The following is a 17700-nucleotide window of genomic DNA, read 5'->3' as shown; positions in this document are numbered from 1 at the left end:
TAGACGTTGGGCAGGGTAACTTGGTGTTTGTACAGCTCTATGAGCGCTTGCGCTCAGTCACTGCTAGCGAGTTTAGCAGCCAAGAAACATTCGGCAAGTGTTACCAGGGACCGGGATGCACCGGTTGTCAGATACAGACATGAAGATGTGCCCTGGTATTAATAGTTTTCTATGTCATAAAAAGGCTCGTCTAGTTTTGATCTTAACCCTTGTCTGCGGCTGGATTTCCAGTGCAAAAATATAATGCTAGAGTGCCCAGACACCTATGAAGCAAAGAGTACTATAGCTAGTTGGATATTGCTTATTTCAAAGCAAAGAGTGCTATAGCTAGTTGGATATTGCTTATTTTAAGTGTACTATAGCTAGTTGGATGAAGCAAAGAGTACTATAGCTAGTTGGATATTGCTTATTTTAAGTTACTTCGCTTTACAACAACCGCACGGATGCAACGTATGCATTCTAGAAATACCCTCAACCCGAAAAAAGGCAGGGCTAGCATACAAAACAAGCATGTGCAAACCGACAATTGTCGGGCTCAGCAGGACAAGGGTTTTAAGAGGCCAGTGTCACTTACTGTATCACTGAATACAGGAATAAATTTGAAGTCTTGTCAGTTGTGATACCATGTTTTATCGCTTCAATTTTTGTTACAAGGTTTGTGGCGTCTATATGTGGACATGTAGGCAACTTTTCGGGCCAACCTTGTTTTTGTTTGTTTTGCACGCTTCTTTTCGATTGGGAGTCTGCAGAAGATGTCGTCCTTAAATTTAGGTACTGTGGCCTGATCAGAGTACATGTAGTACACTGTAAATAGATTTTTATGTTCGCGGTGAGGAAAATGGAGTGTTCGCGGTTGATTCGAGTTCGCGGTTAAAACAATAGTAGCGCTACAGTGATATACATGTGAAGGGGCCTTTAACGGACAGCCAGTTGGAAACCAAGACAGTGCGCAGCCGCACACCTGACTATCGACTCAGCAAGGTTGTTATAGACGGACAGAACAGTCGCTGTCGTCAGTGCTGGCATAATCAACTGTTGCTAATCTGTATACTGCAATACCGTTTTTGTTCCCTGCGATAGAGCTTTACTACCACGGCAGTGGTAATCAAACTTACCCTAGCTTTGGAGAGTCACTGTTGCATTGTTAGTATTCACGCATATTCACCATATTAGGTGCTTCCAACATATCATAAAGTTGTACAATATACAGCACCTGGTGCTTAGACAATGGGTTGGCGTACTCTCCAAGCAGAGGTTGGTTGGGAAGATTGTGACCGTTTTATCATATTGCTCAGAGCGGCCAGAAGACAGAACAGAATTTTTTTGCAAGGGGCTTTCGAAATGTCGTTGTAAGAGGTCACAGCAACAACCGGAACATGAAACCACCGCGAAAATTTACAGTAAACGTCTAAGACTTTGTTTGCGTGCGCTTTTTGAAATACGTATACTCTTGGTAGAATTCAACATTCCAACACAGGTCTAAAACCACGATGACGCAAAATGCGAATTCTGGGCCTTACGGCTCCCCCCTCTCCGGGGTCATACTCAATCGCGGGCCTTTCAACGATAGACCAGCGGTTGCCTAACTGTATCACGTCGTCTTCTCCGCGGGTTAGGTCGCAGTTGGCACCGCTGAGGCTGCAGTCGAAGCTGTCGAGCAGTTGAACGTAGTCCGGGACCAGGGACGGCGTCGCCTCCGCGGCGGTATTAGGGTAGTTGCCGGGAAACCCCATCATTTCTACAAGCAGGCCTTGAATAGGACCTGTACATGGAAATAATTTATTAGAAAAGAACTAGAAGACTGGAATCTCGCTGATTAGGCCTTGTTGGCATTTTTATATTAGAAATATACATAAAATCAATTAAGCCTATCGGTCAATGGCAAGGCTCTGCTAACCAGGCTGAGGTTTCCACTTTTGTGGGCGTTGCCTCTAAGCAGCCGTCAGCCAATCAGAATCCCAAGCCGGTTGTCTGATTGGCTGACAGCTACTTAGAGCCACGCTCACAAATTAAAAGTGGAAACCTCAGCCTGGTTAGCAGAAAAATCTTAAGGTACATGATATAGGCCGCGGACAAGACTCTGCGTAGGAGAGCGTGGTCAATAGTACTTTTGATTGGCGATTGCTCACCTTGAAGCGTATCGGTTGGTGAAAGGTTGTCAAACTGCGAGGAAGGGAAAGAGAAAAGTTGCTCGACACCACCGACGGTCACGTTGTAGATCAGGTTGATCACAGGCCTCGCACGGGTCCAGTGTCCGCTTAGAATCCCCTCTGGCCCCCTGAAGGGAATCTTACCTAGAAAAACACAGATTTAGTAGTCTACCTACAAATTATCCAATCATCATCATCGCGGTCAGTACAGGACCAAGTGCCCCTCACAATTGCCTGTTATCATCTCCACAATAGCGTGACGTTGTTTGTGTCTGGCAAATCAGCAGGGAGCTGGGATCCCTGCCAATTGTTATGATGGTTAGAGTCTTAGGACAGGGCGGTTAGAGTCCATTGCAATGGGCAGGAGGGTTACAATCCTTAGGACAAATATAATCCTTAGTACTCATGTTACATTAGACAGACAAAAACAATTTAATATATAGCTGATAACCTCGGATCATTTCGGAATAATGTATGTCTAATATAGTGTACTTGTGTGTGTGTGTGTTATGTGTGTGTGTTTGTGTGTATTAGTGTTTGTATGTATGTATGTGTGTGTGTGTGTGTGTGTATGTGTGTGTGTGTGTGTGTATGTGTGTGTTTGTGTGTATTAGTGTTTGTATGTATGTGTGTGTGTGTGTGTACTTGTGTGCGTGTGTATGTGTGTGTGTGTGTGCATGTATGTATGTATGTGCGTGTGTGTGTGTGTGCGCGCGTTTGTGTGGGCGTGTGTGTGTGTGTGTGTGTGTGTGTGTGTGTGTGTGTGTATGTGGGCGTGTGTATGTGTGTATGTGTGTGTGTGTGTGTGTGTGTGTGTGTGTGTGTGTGTGTGTGTGTGTGTGTGTGTGTGTGTGTGTGTCCAAAAGCTCCTCAATGTTTCACCAAGGAGGTTGATTTAAACCTCCTTGGTTTCACAAATACTTGAGATCTTGGAACTCTCCTCAGATTTTATAACTATGGTCTAGTCTCACACAATTTTGTTTTCTTACCAGGGAGCTGGTTTAGAGTGTTACGAGAGTCAGGGTTGAATAAATGTTGTATCAACAGAGCTGATTTATTGAAATATATACACGTAGAATGAATTTAATTTCCTACCAGCGTTGCGTAGTTCTTCGAGGTCTGTTAGAATGTTACTAAAGCCTAATTCCGCAAGGGTTTGTGGGAGTTGGTTGGTAAGTCGCGTCACTTCCGGCAGTAAGACGTCATAGTTGACACACGGGGGCAGTCCAGAGACAGGAGGCCCCCACAGCTCTGGGGGGAGGTACCCTGGTGTCACCAGCCTACAGGTTTCTGCAACCGCAGGTTTGGTTGATTAGATTTCAATGAGTAATACTTCACTACACTTCTTGAACCCTATTAAATGATATAGACTAATACAAACGCAGTAATTGAAATATGTAACAAAAATATACATTTGTTAATAACAAAAAACTTATTGGTAAGGCGAGCTCAAAATCAGAGTGAGAAGCATCATAGGTCAAAAATAATACAAATCAATTGTGATTTATGCATAAAGTAATGAAACAAGGTTGTATGAAATAACATATGAAATTTATCCCAAAAGAAATCATAATACAATATAATGTCACAGAAAATACGAGGATCCCGTGAATAAAGAAAGCATTTCAGTACTAAACGATTCGAAATGGTTGATTTAATATTAAGGGCGGAGCATAAGAAGCATAATGTGATTACCAATAGATCAAGGCAAAAGATTCCACAAACCTTCTTCACCATAACCCTCCGCGTCGATCATGGGAAGAATCGCCACAAGGACTAGCCAAACTCGGAACCTATAAAACGTAAAAGAGGACATGCAGATATAAATCATGTTGAATGAAAAATTAAGACATACTTTGCATATCATTATGTCCACCTTTCCCTTTAAGCAATACACAACACCTGAGTAGAATGCTATTTTCTTAAAGATCACATCTTTATGAATACAAAATCAATCAAATTTGTTAGGATCAACCACAGATGGACAAATAAAGGAACCATCTATAAACCAGGAATTAAGTAGTGCCCCTTTATACGGACCTGTCGGATGTGATGTATGCTGTGAATCATCGCTCACGTATTGGCTCCTATGGGATAATCGCTGAAGTTTCAGGTCAATTTTTGGGTCAACGCAATAAAAGAATTAAGTTGCTAAGTGTGAAAATTGATTAAAAACTATTCACACTCACGTTAAAAACACTTTCGTCTGGAGCCAAGCATTATTGATCTCGCCAACGTGCCGCAAGTCCAATGGCAATGGTAATTGAGATATTACGCGCTGTACCAATATGAAAACATGATGCAATAATTGGAGGGGGGCCTCGTCACAGGTGACATTTACAATGAACCTCCGGTGCCAACAGATACTCTTATCACAATCGGCCTGCCAGCTGACAAGTCATCGACCGTAATTATCTCCTGTTTAGAGATTATCATTAATCCAACAAGTCTTCTGTTAACTTGTCTCTAGTTAGATCGCGTGGAATATATCAGATAATTGCAATGACCAACCGGTTTAGAGATCATCATTACTCGAACAAGTCTTCTGTAAACTTGTCTGTCTGTTAGATCGGGTAGAAAATATCAAACAGTTGTCGTCCACCATGTTGTTTTTTTCCCATAAAGATGCAGAAATGGTTTCTTGCGGCAAAAATTGTGAAAAATGGCATTTCAAACCCAAAATAGAACTTTAGAATCCCTTTCGAACCCCTTTCGAGCTTAAGAACCACGTTCGCCCCACGACCTCAGGTCGATGACCGCAGCGATCAGGCCGACTTGGAACGCCTGGATTTTAGAACGTTTCAATCTTTGGAACACCCGACTGGGCAAATGATGAACCCGATGTGTTTAGGTTGCTTTGCACATGTCAGACGTTACTGCTTGGACGTTTTTTTCTTGATTTTTATGTTTACCTTCACAGAAGTAAACATATTCTTATGTGTCCGGATCCCCGTAGTCGATATGAGTTTTAGACTTGAAAACCACCAACCCGGTGTCATTTTGACACGTCGCCCTGGGACACCAGATTTGGAGTCATCCGCGGTCATAACCAGGGCCGCCTTTTTTCTCTCGGTGCCATATGGATAAGAAAGAAAGAACTACTTTCTCACAAATACTATTTTTCTACACCATAAACCTATGCTGACATTTTGCTGTGGACGGTTGACATGTATCAAATCTAGTTACCGGCGTTAATGTTGGCGATCTTGAATGTTACAATACAGAAATTATTGATAGACGGCAGGCACAATGTTGAAATTTTGTTGCAGCTTCAACCACTAGCAGTCTTTCGAATCTCGGGTTGGTGGTATTGCAAGTGGTAAATTCATACCAACGACGCTGTACCCCGTAAAAGTTTCACTGACTGGCCGGCAACTGTGGTAATGTCATACATAGTATGGGACTATGGATACATGTATATATATATCATGATATGGTAACGTCGTGGGTCTAATATATTTGTAACTGCAGAGGCGAGAAAGTTCGTTTTATCATGGCCATTTGAATATCAAACCTCCTTGTTTTCATCCAGAGTACTGAATAAGAAGTTTATGCTTAAAGCCCCCGTCACAAATCAACCATTCGGCTCCGCCGCCATTTTCGGCCGACGCTTTGTCGATTTAAGGGCTTCGGTGATTTCTAGGAGCGCGGACGACGTTCGCGGGTCCCTGAAGCTGTTCTTACATTCAGCAAGGCCTCGGCGACAATTTTTGAGCTCGGGAAGCTTATCAACCGGCTGCCCGGCCAACACTCGGCCAATAGTCAGGCGACAATCCGACGGTTTTAGACCCGTTTTTGTGTCGCTCGGAGGTCGTCCAAACTTTTCGGCCTCGTGCGAGCCTTGCTCGAGCTTCGTACAGTAATAGAACGCCGTCGTCGGTGTTCCGCCCGACTTTTGAAAGTTAGGCGTGCTTTTGGCGAACGTCGTGCTCGTGTCGTTGGGTAATTGGACGGGCTCGGGACGAATTCCTTCTTGTTTATACATAAAACGTAACGTCAGTTATGTTTATGATATTAGACTGCAAACAAGGCTGTGTTAGCTTGTCAAATAATGCTGCCTAACGTTTCGTATGAAAGAGAATTCAATTGCAAAGTTGGATCTTCATTGGAATCACTTGATCACCGATTATAAATAAAGTGTGGACACCGAAGACGAAGTTTCCTGTTTCTTTTTTTGTTGTTGGTTTGGATGCGTTGATTTGTTTATTCATGAACTGAGGCTAGAATAAAACTTGACTCAAATCTTTTCACACAAAATGACTTGTTCAAAGTACAAACTCATTATATTGTTTTGAAAAATGAAGTAAACTGTTTGTTTACCAAGGCACGCCCAGGTGTCGGTCGGGCGTCGAATGTCTTTTTGAAGGTCGACCGACGCTCAGACTTATTTCCTTTTTGTGAAGATCATAGCATTTACGGTAAGTAGACGGGTCTGTTGACTTTGTGGCTCCATTTGTAGCATTTGAGTTGGTAAATCACAAACTTCCTGTTTATGTTATAAGTCGAACTGTGGCTGTCCACTCCACTCATGTCCTAATCAATTCCCCACAACTCAGAAATTAAAGTTGATCTGAATATTTGTTTTTCACAAGGTTCTAAATGCTTGCTTTGTACCACGTTAGTTGACTTCGTCCGTGTCCGTGTCTTATGGGGGATATATAATTGTTAGTGTTCGACTGACCAGTCCAATTTGTGACGGGGCAGATTTTCGGCGAAAAGTACGGTCGACACTCGGGCGATTTTGAAATTCGGCCGACGTTCGAATGCATTGCGACGCCGGTTTAGATAAACACTGACACTAGTTTGTTACGGTAAACCCTCTTGTTGAGAAAAAAAAGACACCCACTCACCCCATTCTGATTCTGGCTCTTGTAACAGACGTTGGTGTGGTGTTCGTAGAAGGAGACGGTCGAATTGCGTGTGCCTACCTGGCGCAAACGAGCTATATAACGTTATATATGATCTTTTGAACGACAAAAACCTGTTGGACGCCAATGATGACATTTGACGATGACAAGATTGCACGTGTTAACCCAAGTGAATAATCGTTCTCACTTACGTGTTATGTGACCTTCTATTAAGTCCGCGGAGCCGGGCCTACAACCCATATAGTCCCGTATCAAATTTTATACAATTACACATACTCTTCTTGATAACTCCTTCCATAAGTGAGTTAAGTGTACATTAATGTGACATATAGGAAACGCACAGAGACCAAATAGGGATGCATACCAGACAAAACCTGACGCTTGTAGACAGGACGGGACTGTATGTTGTTATCGATACTAGTATGAAAACACACTGCGACAGTGGGAGGGGGGCTCGAGATTAGTGACATTTACAGTGACCCACTGCGCTGGTGCCAGGAGGTGTCATGATCGGCTTCTTGCCAAAATGACTCATGCATGGTCTCCGATTATCATTACTCCAACAAGTCTTCTGTAAAGTTATGATACTGTAAATGCTGAAATGTTCGCGGTTGTTTCATCTTCGTATTCGCGGTTTTCGTGGTGAACTCTTTACCACCGCAAAAAAATCGTTCAATCGTGTAACTGTAGTGCTACTATTGTTTCATGTGCGATCTCAAAACCACTACGAACACTCCATTTTTGGCGACACCTCAGGGGCGGAGCCTATTGTATAGTACTGCTTTCGGTTTGCCAAATATACTAGGGAATTACTTTTTGGCAACGCCTTGCTGGTACGGCGTTTTATATAGAAGAGACCAATTCTATTACTTAGGGCATGGAAAAGGTGCAGGTTTGTATACACTTTTACAGCTGTTAACGATATTTGAAATAAACTTTCTGGATGTTGCAAAAAAGATTAGACCCATATAACGTTATCACTGCTGTTTCTCAATGTCTTAAAAGTTTTTGCTTTTGTAATCATGGATGACATGCTTGGACAGGCTCATTTTTTCATTGAGTTAAGTTTGATTTTGAAAGGCAAATAAGTCAGACGCTTCAAAGATGTCAGGATTTTTGCAAAAAAGACCAATATGTCACTGCTTTTGATTGTTTATTTTCTTTGAAGCTTTGTGCTTTGCTACTTTCAATAAAATTCTCATATGCTTGACAAATAACCTACGGATAAATCCAAGTTCTTTCAAATGCAGCTTTGAAGACTAACATAGTAAGGATAAAGAAAGGACACAGAGACAAGGCTTTCCGTACACTGGGCTCGGAAGACTTTTAAGACGGACTGACTTTGACTACGTCATGGAACTGGCTAATAGTATGCTAACATCAGTCTCAACTGCGGTTCTCTACCCGTTCCTGGACTGAACTCACTTGCCGTAAAAAAAAAAAAAGTTTCTATATTCTGTCGTCGGAGACGGACCTCTTAACAATTCTCTGCTAACTCCGCAGCCTTGGTAACGTCATCTTTCTGTGACTGGCTTTGTAGTCCACTTTAGTAAAGAATAACACAAAGGAAAGCACATTTTTGGGAATCATGGCACAACAGCAACAGGCTACTGTGTCAGCAATTACAAGAGTGATCCGAGTTTCATCAGGTGTTGCACCAGTATCTTCTTGCAAGTTGGTGAGAGCGTGCAATCGTATCACAGCATTCTTACAGACATACACACTGATTATTCACAATATTCGTGTGGGGTTTTCAATATCAGTTTTGTACATCCACCTCTAGCCTGTGTTTACACAAGCTCTCCCTAGCTTGCGGAGGTTAATGACCCCCTCCCCTGGAGGCGGTAGCCGTCGGGCCGGCCGCTAGGAGCGCGATTTAGTCAGGCTACATCCACCTTCGGTTTATTAGAACCGTCATCGGCCGTAATTACCTTATGCACGATTTCGATATACATATGGAATAGATCACTACTATATACACACTAAAATACATTATGGAATAGACAATTTATATCCGTTGTATAAACAAGTTCAAGTCAGTCCCGAATATTCTAACAGGCGTCATGTTCTGTCTGGTTGTAGTAGCGGTTGTAGCAGCAATATTGGCTGCACATGGTGTCTGCTGCAGATTAGGTTCCCTCCCGTTCCCTTCTTCCTGTCTATGATGCTTGTTGTGTGGCTCCTCTTTGTCCCGACATTACGGACGCACGGGCGTCTATTCCGGCTTCTCCTCGTGATGCAGCTCGTCTCACCGGCATCCAGTAGAAGATCTCGATCGGCCGTTTCACCCCTCTGTGTGGGGTGTGGCGGGACATCACACGGGCGGCAGGAACATCTCGTCGTCATCGCTTTCGTCCCGTGTTGTCCGCCTGTGCAGGTATAAAGTGGAAACACAGTCGATGGAGCCCTGGCGACCACAGCGGTTTGATCTGATTTCTACCCCAAAACATGGCAGGCATATTTCACACGGTCATCATTCTAAGGATCCCTTACTATGAAATACATACATTGTAGGTAACCAAGGGCATTTCCTATATAATGTCCTTAAGTTAAACTGTTTTCAAAGAAGCTGTGGCAGCCATCCTATCCATAAAGATATTCCAGTCTGCAAAAACCGTCAAACTATGAAATCGTCAAAACTCTTTGGACACTTATAAACTAATGATCTCAATAATGCATTATTACAAAATTACCCAAATAAATTTTCCATCGTCGTTGGGCGACTGCATGTGTTCTACGTGGACTAAGTCGCCATTTGGATGGTCGTCACAGTATTTATATTGCAGAATCTTTCTTGTAAATACAGGAGCTGCTGTAGAAAATCACAAATAACGAACAATTAATACTCTTCTTTTGTGTTTCTTGCCAATACAAAACAAGCAGAAAACACATTGCAGAATTTGTTGGAACTGGTCAAGTGGGTTGGGTACTAAGGAAGGGGGCAAACGAACTGTCAGCGATTACAGGTTTAACATCGTGATAACTTAGTAAATTAAAATTTAAAAAAATGTGCAACACAGTGAAAATAATATAACGGAAGTAGCTGTACTGCAATTAGAGCAGAAATTTCTATAGGCACTAGATTAGTTCAATAAAGTGTGGCTTCCTTTGAACTTGAATGGCTCATGTGCACTTGATTTGAGGTCTCATCCTGTATAACTTCGATTTGGACACCATGTCAAAGACGGTCTGCTAGCGACCTCTATCGATTCTTGTCAAAACTGCCGTCTCATGAATAGTGGTACTGCAGTATAGAAAGAATCAGATAGGGGGTGCTGGGAGACCGTCGGCGTATTTCAAAATAAGTGGCATGCACACAACATGTTACATCAACAAGCATTTGCGCTTTAGCGTCAAATGCACACAGGTTTGCTCGAATTAAGAGTCGAGCAATATTCTCGAGGAGACAACACTAACATTGCACTTGTCTTTAGGCACTGGGTTATATCAGTAAAGTTTGACTTCCTTTGAACTTGAATGGCTCATGTGCACTTGATTTGAGATGTCATTCTGTATTACTCTGAGTGGGACACCATGTCACAGACGGTCTGCTAGCGACCTGTATCGGTTCTTGTCAAAACTGCCGTCATGAATATTGGTAAGCAGTACTGACAAAAGCAGATAGAGGGCGCTGTGAGACCGTCAGCGTATCTAAAAATAGTGGACATGCACAAAACATGTTAGATTAACAAGCATGTGCACTTTAGCGGCAAATGCAGACAGGTTTGCTCAAAGAGTTGAACAATATTCTCGAGGAGACAACACTAACTTTGCACTTGACTTTAGGCACTAGGTCATATCAATAAAGTTTGGCTTCATTTGAACTTGAATTAAGGGTTAATGACCCGCCCCGAGGTGTATATGGTGTCATAACGCCTGGTCATGTGCTATAACCACCGAATAAAATGACCGAGTGAGCAAAGCGAACGGAGTGGTTATATGAGGTGGTTATAGCACATGACCAGGCGTTATGACACCATATACACCGAGGAACAGGCGGGTCATTAACGTTATTATCACATAGCCTATCTAAACTAACCCATATAAGAGAGACAAATTTCTGTATAATACATAGATTCTTTGTTTGATAGTATACATGTAAAATCAATCCATTGTACATATGATCTTCATATAATCCAACGTAAACAAGCGGTGATTTGTCTTCGAGCCCATCGGTTACAAATTACTTGACGGGTTGTTGGACATCAAGGTGTGGAAAGAATCGTGCATGTTTACCTCCCCTTTGCTTGTAGTTTCCCCGGATAATTATTGCTCAAGCCGGAAAAGAAATCCCACAGAAGTGTACGCGTATCGAGCCGAGATCATTGTAGATACAAACCTGTAAGAATTTGAGCGATTTTGACCGTAATTCTTTCGATGCCAACACATCAGTTTGGGGAAGTTACGTGTTCGCCCTGGGGAGGGGGGCGTTTGTTTTGAACAAGGCGACATCACCTTGCCAGCAATAATTTAATTTTCGCCAGGTGAAACCCCTCAGAAACGTGAACATACCGGCCTGGGGTCCTCTTGGGTAGAAACGTAGGATGTTTCATGGGCGATTTCTTTGTCTGCCAAGATTTGCTACTTCGGGAAATACAAATGTGATGAGTGGGGAGGGGAATCTGTGTGCCCGCTGCTTCTTGTTGGCCACACTCGTCAGCTTCCTTGCCCCTAAATTGCTGAAGCAATTGTTCCTGGGCGTCTTCCTCAACTTCCCATGACCCGAAAACTGACTCTAAGTCGGCGTCTCCCGGCGTCTGTCAGTTCCTCGACGTAAAACTGTGGGACGGGTGATGATGCCCGACAAATTTGCAACAATCGTCTGCGGACGGTTCCACTCTCTCGGTAGGGGTGTGAAAAATATTGTTTTTAGTCCTCTCGTTTTGATTTCAATCCGCAACATTGAGCTAATCATGGATCTTTTGTTTGTTGTCATAAATGATAGCCCGCCGTAAGGCGTAACGCATTAGGTTTCGTACAGTAAGTACAAGCTACGAAAGACCAGGCTTTTGAACCACTTGCACCAAGAAGAACCGTCCTCTTTTCGATAAGTGTGGTGGGTTCTTTAACATGCTTGAGATGTAACTGTCGTCAAACACAGGACTTTCGGCTTCACGTACCATCCAAGAGGACGTCCCTAACCGAAGCTAGGTACTCATTTCCACCCGAGTAGACATCAAGGAATTTGGTGTAAACACATACGATATTTGGGCCTGCTAGGGGTTCGAACCCAGAACATTTGAACTCTGAGTCAACAACCCTAACCACAAGGCCATCTTGTCATCCTATAAGACAGTTCAAATGATCTACTGTCATTTATTGTTACTCTCTTATCTAGCAAGTTGGTAAATAAAACAGTCTATTCACAAAACATGGTAACCAATAGATTCAAATACTTTTATTGCAATAGCATACATAGGCACTTGCCATACATTATTGTGAGGAAAAAATATTTTTCACGATACATTTGCTTAGCAGTAAGGCTGCCACATTGGTTTTACACAGTATTTGCCTAACAAATCTGAATCATGATTACTAGCTGATATGTTGTATTCTCTTTCTGTCGAGGATACTGATAGCACCTTCTTAAAGTTTGTGATTTAATTTTGCAGGTTTTAAAATCTAACGGAAAGAAACCTATGGCCTCTATATTTCAAACATTTGACACAAACAATATTCTCTACAAATGCAGTAGCATAATGATATTCTTCATATTATTAATTGTACTAATAAATCCACTGGTTTGGACAAGAATTAGAGGTAGATAATCAAGATCAAGTTTGTTAAAAGAAAATTAGTAAGATAACTAAAATATCATTTCCTAGTCCTATTAACCCTCAAACCACCTTAGCTTTTTTACGACTAGTCTTACCGTATGGTGTCAAAACTGACCCCGCAATGTTTTCTACAAATACAGCTTTATTGGTGACTACTTTTGTGCTTTGTACATATGTATAGTTTAAGCAATCTCTAAGGGACAGTTTGACAAGATTAGGTGTGAATAATTTCTGCTTATAATCATGATTTATGCAAAAATAGGGAACATCGTCATTTGCAACTTACGCTATTCAGACAAGCGGGCTCTTTTGAGGCCTGCGCCAACACTTGATGTCATATAGCATCTCAATGTCTTACGTTAGAACAACCAACCTTGGTCACCTTTGCTAAAATTTCGTTGGAAACAATTTGAACTTAATGAAATAACTAATTAATGTTTTTATTTTGCTATTGCAACCGGTTTCTGAGAGCCAAGATTTTTGGAGATTTAAGTGGTATGGAGCAGGATGGTGTACACGGAAGCCTTGAAATGATCTCCAAAATTGATGGTTGGCAACTTTTTAAGTGTCACTCATCATAGAAAGATTGTAGGACGGAAGGGACAACAACAAACTTCAGCTGCACAACAGCAAACGAAGTTTGTTTTAGCTGTAATATAAGAATGGCCATCTCTGACAAACTTCACAACTTAATAACGCATATCTACGTAACATCAATGTACACAAGATCCGCAGTGTTTACGAAAACCTGTCAAGTGATACTGATTTTGTAAAGTGGTAACCCATATCAAAACTAGAGTTCCACGAACACATTATCTTCGCAATAATCAAGGCTTATAATGGAGAGTGATTAATATTTACATGCTTATCACCCCCTGCAAATTTGATCATGCACCATACCATTTGGAAGTTATGATGGGGCGAATGAGTCCAGTCTAGATAGGGTTAAAGATCATTTGGTGGTACAGGATATGTGTAGAGTGTGCTGATATATGTTATAACTGGTCATGAAAAAATATGAGTTTATTGATATTATATGGGCCACAAAGGTTCGATATTGCAGTGTTGTAAGTTGAAAGTGATGAAGAAATGTTACAGTCAATATATATGAATAGAATAATTCTTTATTCCATATCATACACATTTTGAAGTACATGTGACTTTTCCGCACCTAGCAGTGGTGCAGATTTGGTGCAGTGAACTGTACAAGCAGAGGAGTGGGTCTGGCCTGTTTTTTACGTATTTTTAGGTGTTTTTGTCACTTCTATTTTGTCCCCTTTTAGTTAGGTCGCCAACCGTGTTGAACAAAAATGCCTAAACTGAACACGTTAAAAACCAGCTGAGGTGTGAAACCAGCTGGACCCGCACCTCTGCTTGGAGAATAGTGGGTGCCCCATCTGTTAATTTATTTGACCTACATGTACGTTTATGCAAGGCCATCTGTTTACATGACCTGACACTGTCCCATGTCCCATAATGAAATGCAGTGGGTTAACAAACTTTCCTTACTAATTATGCAAATTATCTCCTGATTTGCATAATGAGTCATTGATTATGTAAAGCACTATCTGAGCTCTTTACATACCAAACATCACGACGATCTGTCGACCCCTTCTCAAGTTATTCATGTCCGAATGTCAAAACAAAAACACCCACTGTAGTTCTAAACAAGCCCCTAGGGGGCCAAATTTACAGAACTTACTTTCTGTGGCATGAACTATCTACAACACGTAAATCATGACCATAGCACTTTCAAAAAACATGCCCCTAAATTTTGAAGTTCCGCTGCCGTACCTTAGGTACCCACTAGAAGGCCCATTATCGAACTTGACCTTCCTTTCTGTAAACCCTACCCATCCACTAAATATCATACAGATCCATCAACAGCGTCTTGAGTTATGCTGGCGACATACAAATACACATCCACACAAAGCCCGCTGCAGTACAAACGGAAAATGCCAGGGTAATCGTTTTTTAACTTGACCTCTGTGTTCACAACATCTACACACCTGCAAAAAATCATGAAGATCCATTAACGTTTCTGTCACTTTTTTGCCTACATACAAACATAAAAAATGCAAAGTCCGCTGCAGTACCGTTGAAAAACGCATGGTGAACAATTTTCAAACTTGACCTTCCTTTGCACAACCACAACACACCTATCAAAAATCATACAGATCCATTGAAGTATTCTTGAGTTATGCTCCTGACATACATACAGACCCACCCAACAGATTTTTTAACCGAAAACATAATCTTCTCCGAGTACGAGTACTCGGCGAAGATAATTATGCCTGAACTTTGTGACTTATGCTAGGTACCATTGTCCCTCTAGTCGTGCAAATAATAGATATATCACATTGTCAGGGACGGTTATATCAGTCTTGTTGGTACATGTCATACAGCACCAGGGGCAGGGGCACCAGTGTTGTTGGTGTGTCATTCAGCCCCAGGGACAGGGGCACCAGTGTTGTTGGTGTGTCATTCAGCACCAGGGACAGGGGCACCAGTGTTGTTGATGTGTCATTCAGCACCAGGGACAGGGGAACCAGTCTTGTTGGTGTCATTCAGCACCAGGGATGCGGAACCAATGTTCTTGGTGTGTCATTTAGAGGCAAGGTCACTGGCCTTGTTGCTGTAATGCTGTGATAGGGATCGGAGATGCTTTATATGCATGAGGAGATATTATATATAGCGTGTCGTAAATGAGAAAATTCCTATGTGTTTACAGCAGGTGTTACTCGTGAAATGCCTTGTCCAATATCCAGACAATTAAGTACTGTCGGCGTTAGCGTGTTGAGCACAGCAGCGATCACAACCGGTTTTTGTGCGGCTCGAGATGGCGGATACTCCGTTAGAAGGTGCGGCAAAAGTACCCGCAAGTGTGGCCTGGTATAACCCGCTGAACTCTACGGCTACGTACACCCCACTGCGGTCTGCACCACCCCCTACCAACTACCTGCTCCCAAGTGCTGCAGGAATGGCAACATCGTCTGCCAGAGAAGATTTTGACGATGTGACTCTGATTTTAGGGCGTTCTCCCTCCGCAAAGTTCACAAGGGCACCACCCCATTGCTCCGTAAAGTCTCCGAGGGCACCGCCTCAATGCTCCGGAGACACTCCGAGGGCACCGCCATATCACTCCGAGCAAACTCCGAGGGCGCCGCTACATCACTCTGGGGGCACTCTGAGGGCACCGCTACATCACTCCGGAGACACTCCGAGGGCACTGCCACATCACTCCGGAGACACTCCGAGGGCACTGCCACATCACTCCGGAGACACTCCGAGGGCACTGCCACATCACTCCGGAGACACTCCGAGGGCACTGCCACATCACTCCGGAGACACACCGAGGGCACTGCCACATCACTCCGGAGACACACCGAGGGCACCGCTACATCACTCCGGAGACACTCCGAGGGCACCTCCACATCACTCCGAAGACATTCCGAGGGCACTGCCACATCACTCCGGAGACACTCCGAGGGCACTGCCACATCACTACGAAGACATTCCGAGGGCACCATGTCATCGCTCCGGACAGACCGATGAAGGGAGGACAGTTGGGTACCACAATCTTCAGGACGAAGACAAGAACCACGTGCCATCCAATCCGATGTACGGCGCAAATTTGCCATCAGGTTAGTTCTAAAATTTTGTTCATATTATTTATAATGTTATAATTTCTTCCTAGTTCATTTTTAGTCTTACTTCCAACGTAGCCCTTTTATAACGTATTTGGATTTCCCCTTATCATTTTCTACTCTATATGTATTTAAAAGAAGTTGATAAATAAGACAACAGCATTTTAGCTACAAGATATTGGAAGGAAATATTTCTGTGCAATAACATTGATTTTTAATTTTTAAATTACCCACTTAGCCTGGAATCCAAACCTATTATAGCTCCCGAGTCTCCTCTACGGAGAGAAGACTCGGGAGCTATAATAATAGGTTTGGATTCCAGGCTATTACCTACTCACATCTAAAGGACCTATGTTCATAATATTCAATACTTCCACTGTTAAACTGTGTATTTGTTGAATCAAATGTTTGTCCATTTTCATGGCCCTTTTACGTGTGCACATGGTGATATCCGGTGTAATAGTTTGTAGTTTAGTTCTGATAACTTAGTGTCTGTAAAGATCTGTGTGCTTAATAATCTCCAATATTTTCCCATGTAAGGGTTTCAGTTTCCCTTGTAAGGATTTTAGTCAAATGGAAATTCAGATTGCCATTTTAGACCAGGTTGGTTCCTTGGCATGTGCTTGTATTATTGTACTATAAGATATCCAGATGTTCCTAGTTTTTTTTGTTTTGTTTTTTTTTTACAATCAAATACATGAGGGGTAAGGGTGTAAAAGTCTAATGCTTGATAAGGGTTGGACCTATATGGTGTCTTATTAGTTTCTTCTAAGTAAGTAGTATAGCTTCAATAGTGTTATATATTCTATGATACCATTCTGTCTTGTATTTAGGTTGAATTGAGGGTACCAATCTAGGGATATGAACTAAGAGGAAGAGATCTTTTATAGATATTATGCCCTCTTTGTTACAGGTTGGGAAGGGAACAGTGTTATCTTGTGACCTTACATTTTTGTCGCACCAAATAATTTCTTGCATGATTTCATTCACATTAGGGGGCTTGTTTCTACCACTACCGCCAGTAGAGTGAAAGGATGATATTAACTGTTTGTAGCATTTTGAGACTTAGCTCATGTTTGTACCATCTTTTTCAAAGAGAAATTCATATGTAGTATCAGGTTTTCAGGACCAAAGGAGTTTATGCATGTTAGGGCCATATCGTTCCATCTGGCATTATAATTTATTACAAACCCAAGATGCAAGTAGGAATTGTTTTGGGTATTCTAAATCTGCCAAGCCTAAACCCCACAATTCACTA

At 42.3% G+C, this 17700-nt stretch overlaps 1 protein-coding gene across 1 annotated transcript; it reads right to left on the bottom strand.

Moving 5' to 3' along the window:
* Positions 1-1295: 1295 nt before the first annotated feature.
* On the bottom strand, positions 1296-3834 carry LOC136426814 (uncharacterized). The gene is made up of 4 exons (XM_066415536.1): positions 3819-3834; positions 3246-3440; positions 2130-2294; positions 1296-1762 (listed from the first exon to the last, which is right to left on the bottom strand). Exons 1-4 carry the CDS (start codon positions 3832-3834, stop codon positions 1461-1463), a joined length of 678 nt encoding a protein of 225 aa, XP_066271633.1. The 3' UTR covers positions 1296-1460.
* Between the last annotated feature and the right edge of the window lie 13866 nt (positions 3835-17700).

This window comes from Branchiostoma lanceolatum, chromosome 2, assembly GCF_035083965.1.
Source record: "Branchiostoma lanceolatum isolate klBraLanc5 chromosome 2, klBraLanc5.hap2, whole genome shotgun sequence".
Lineage (NCBI taxonomy): Eukaryota > Metazoa > Chordata > Leptocardii > Amphioxiformes > Branchiostomatidae > Branchiostoma > Branchiostoma lanceolatum.
The sequence above is the reverse complement of the archived record's forward strand: the minus strand, read 5'-3'. Positions and strand labels throughout refer to the sequence as shown.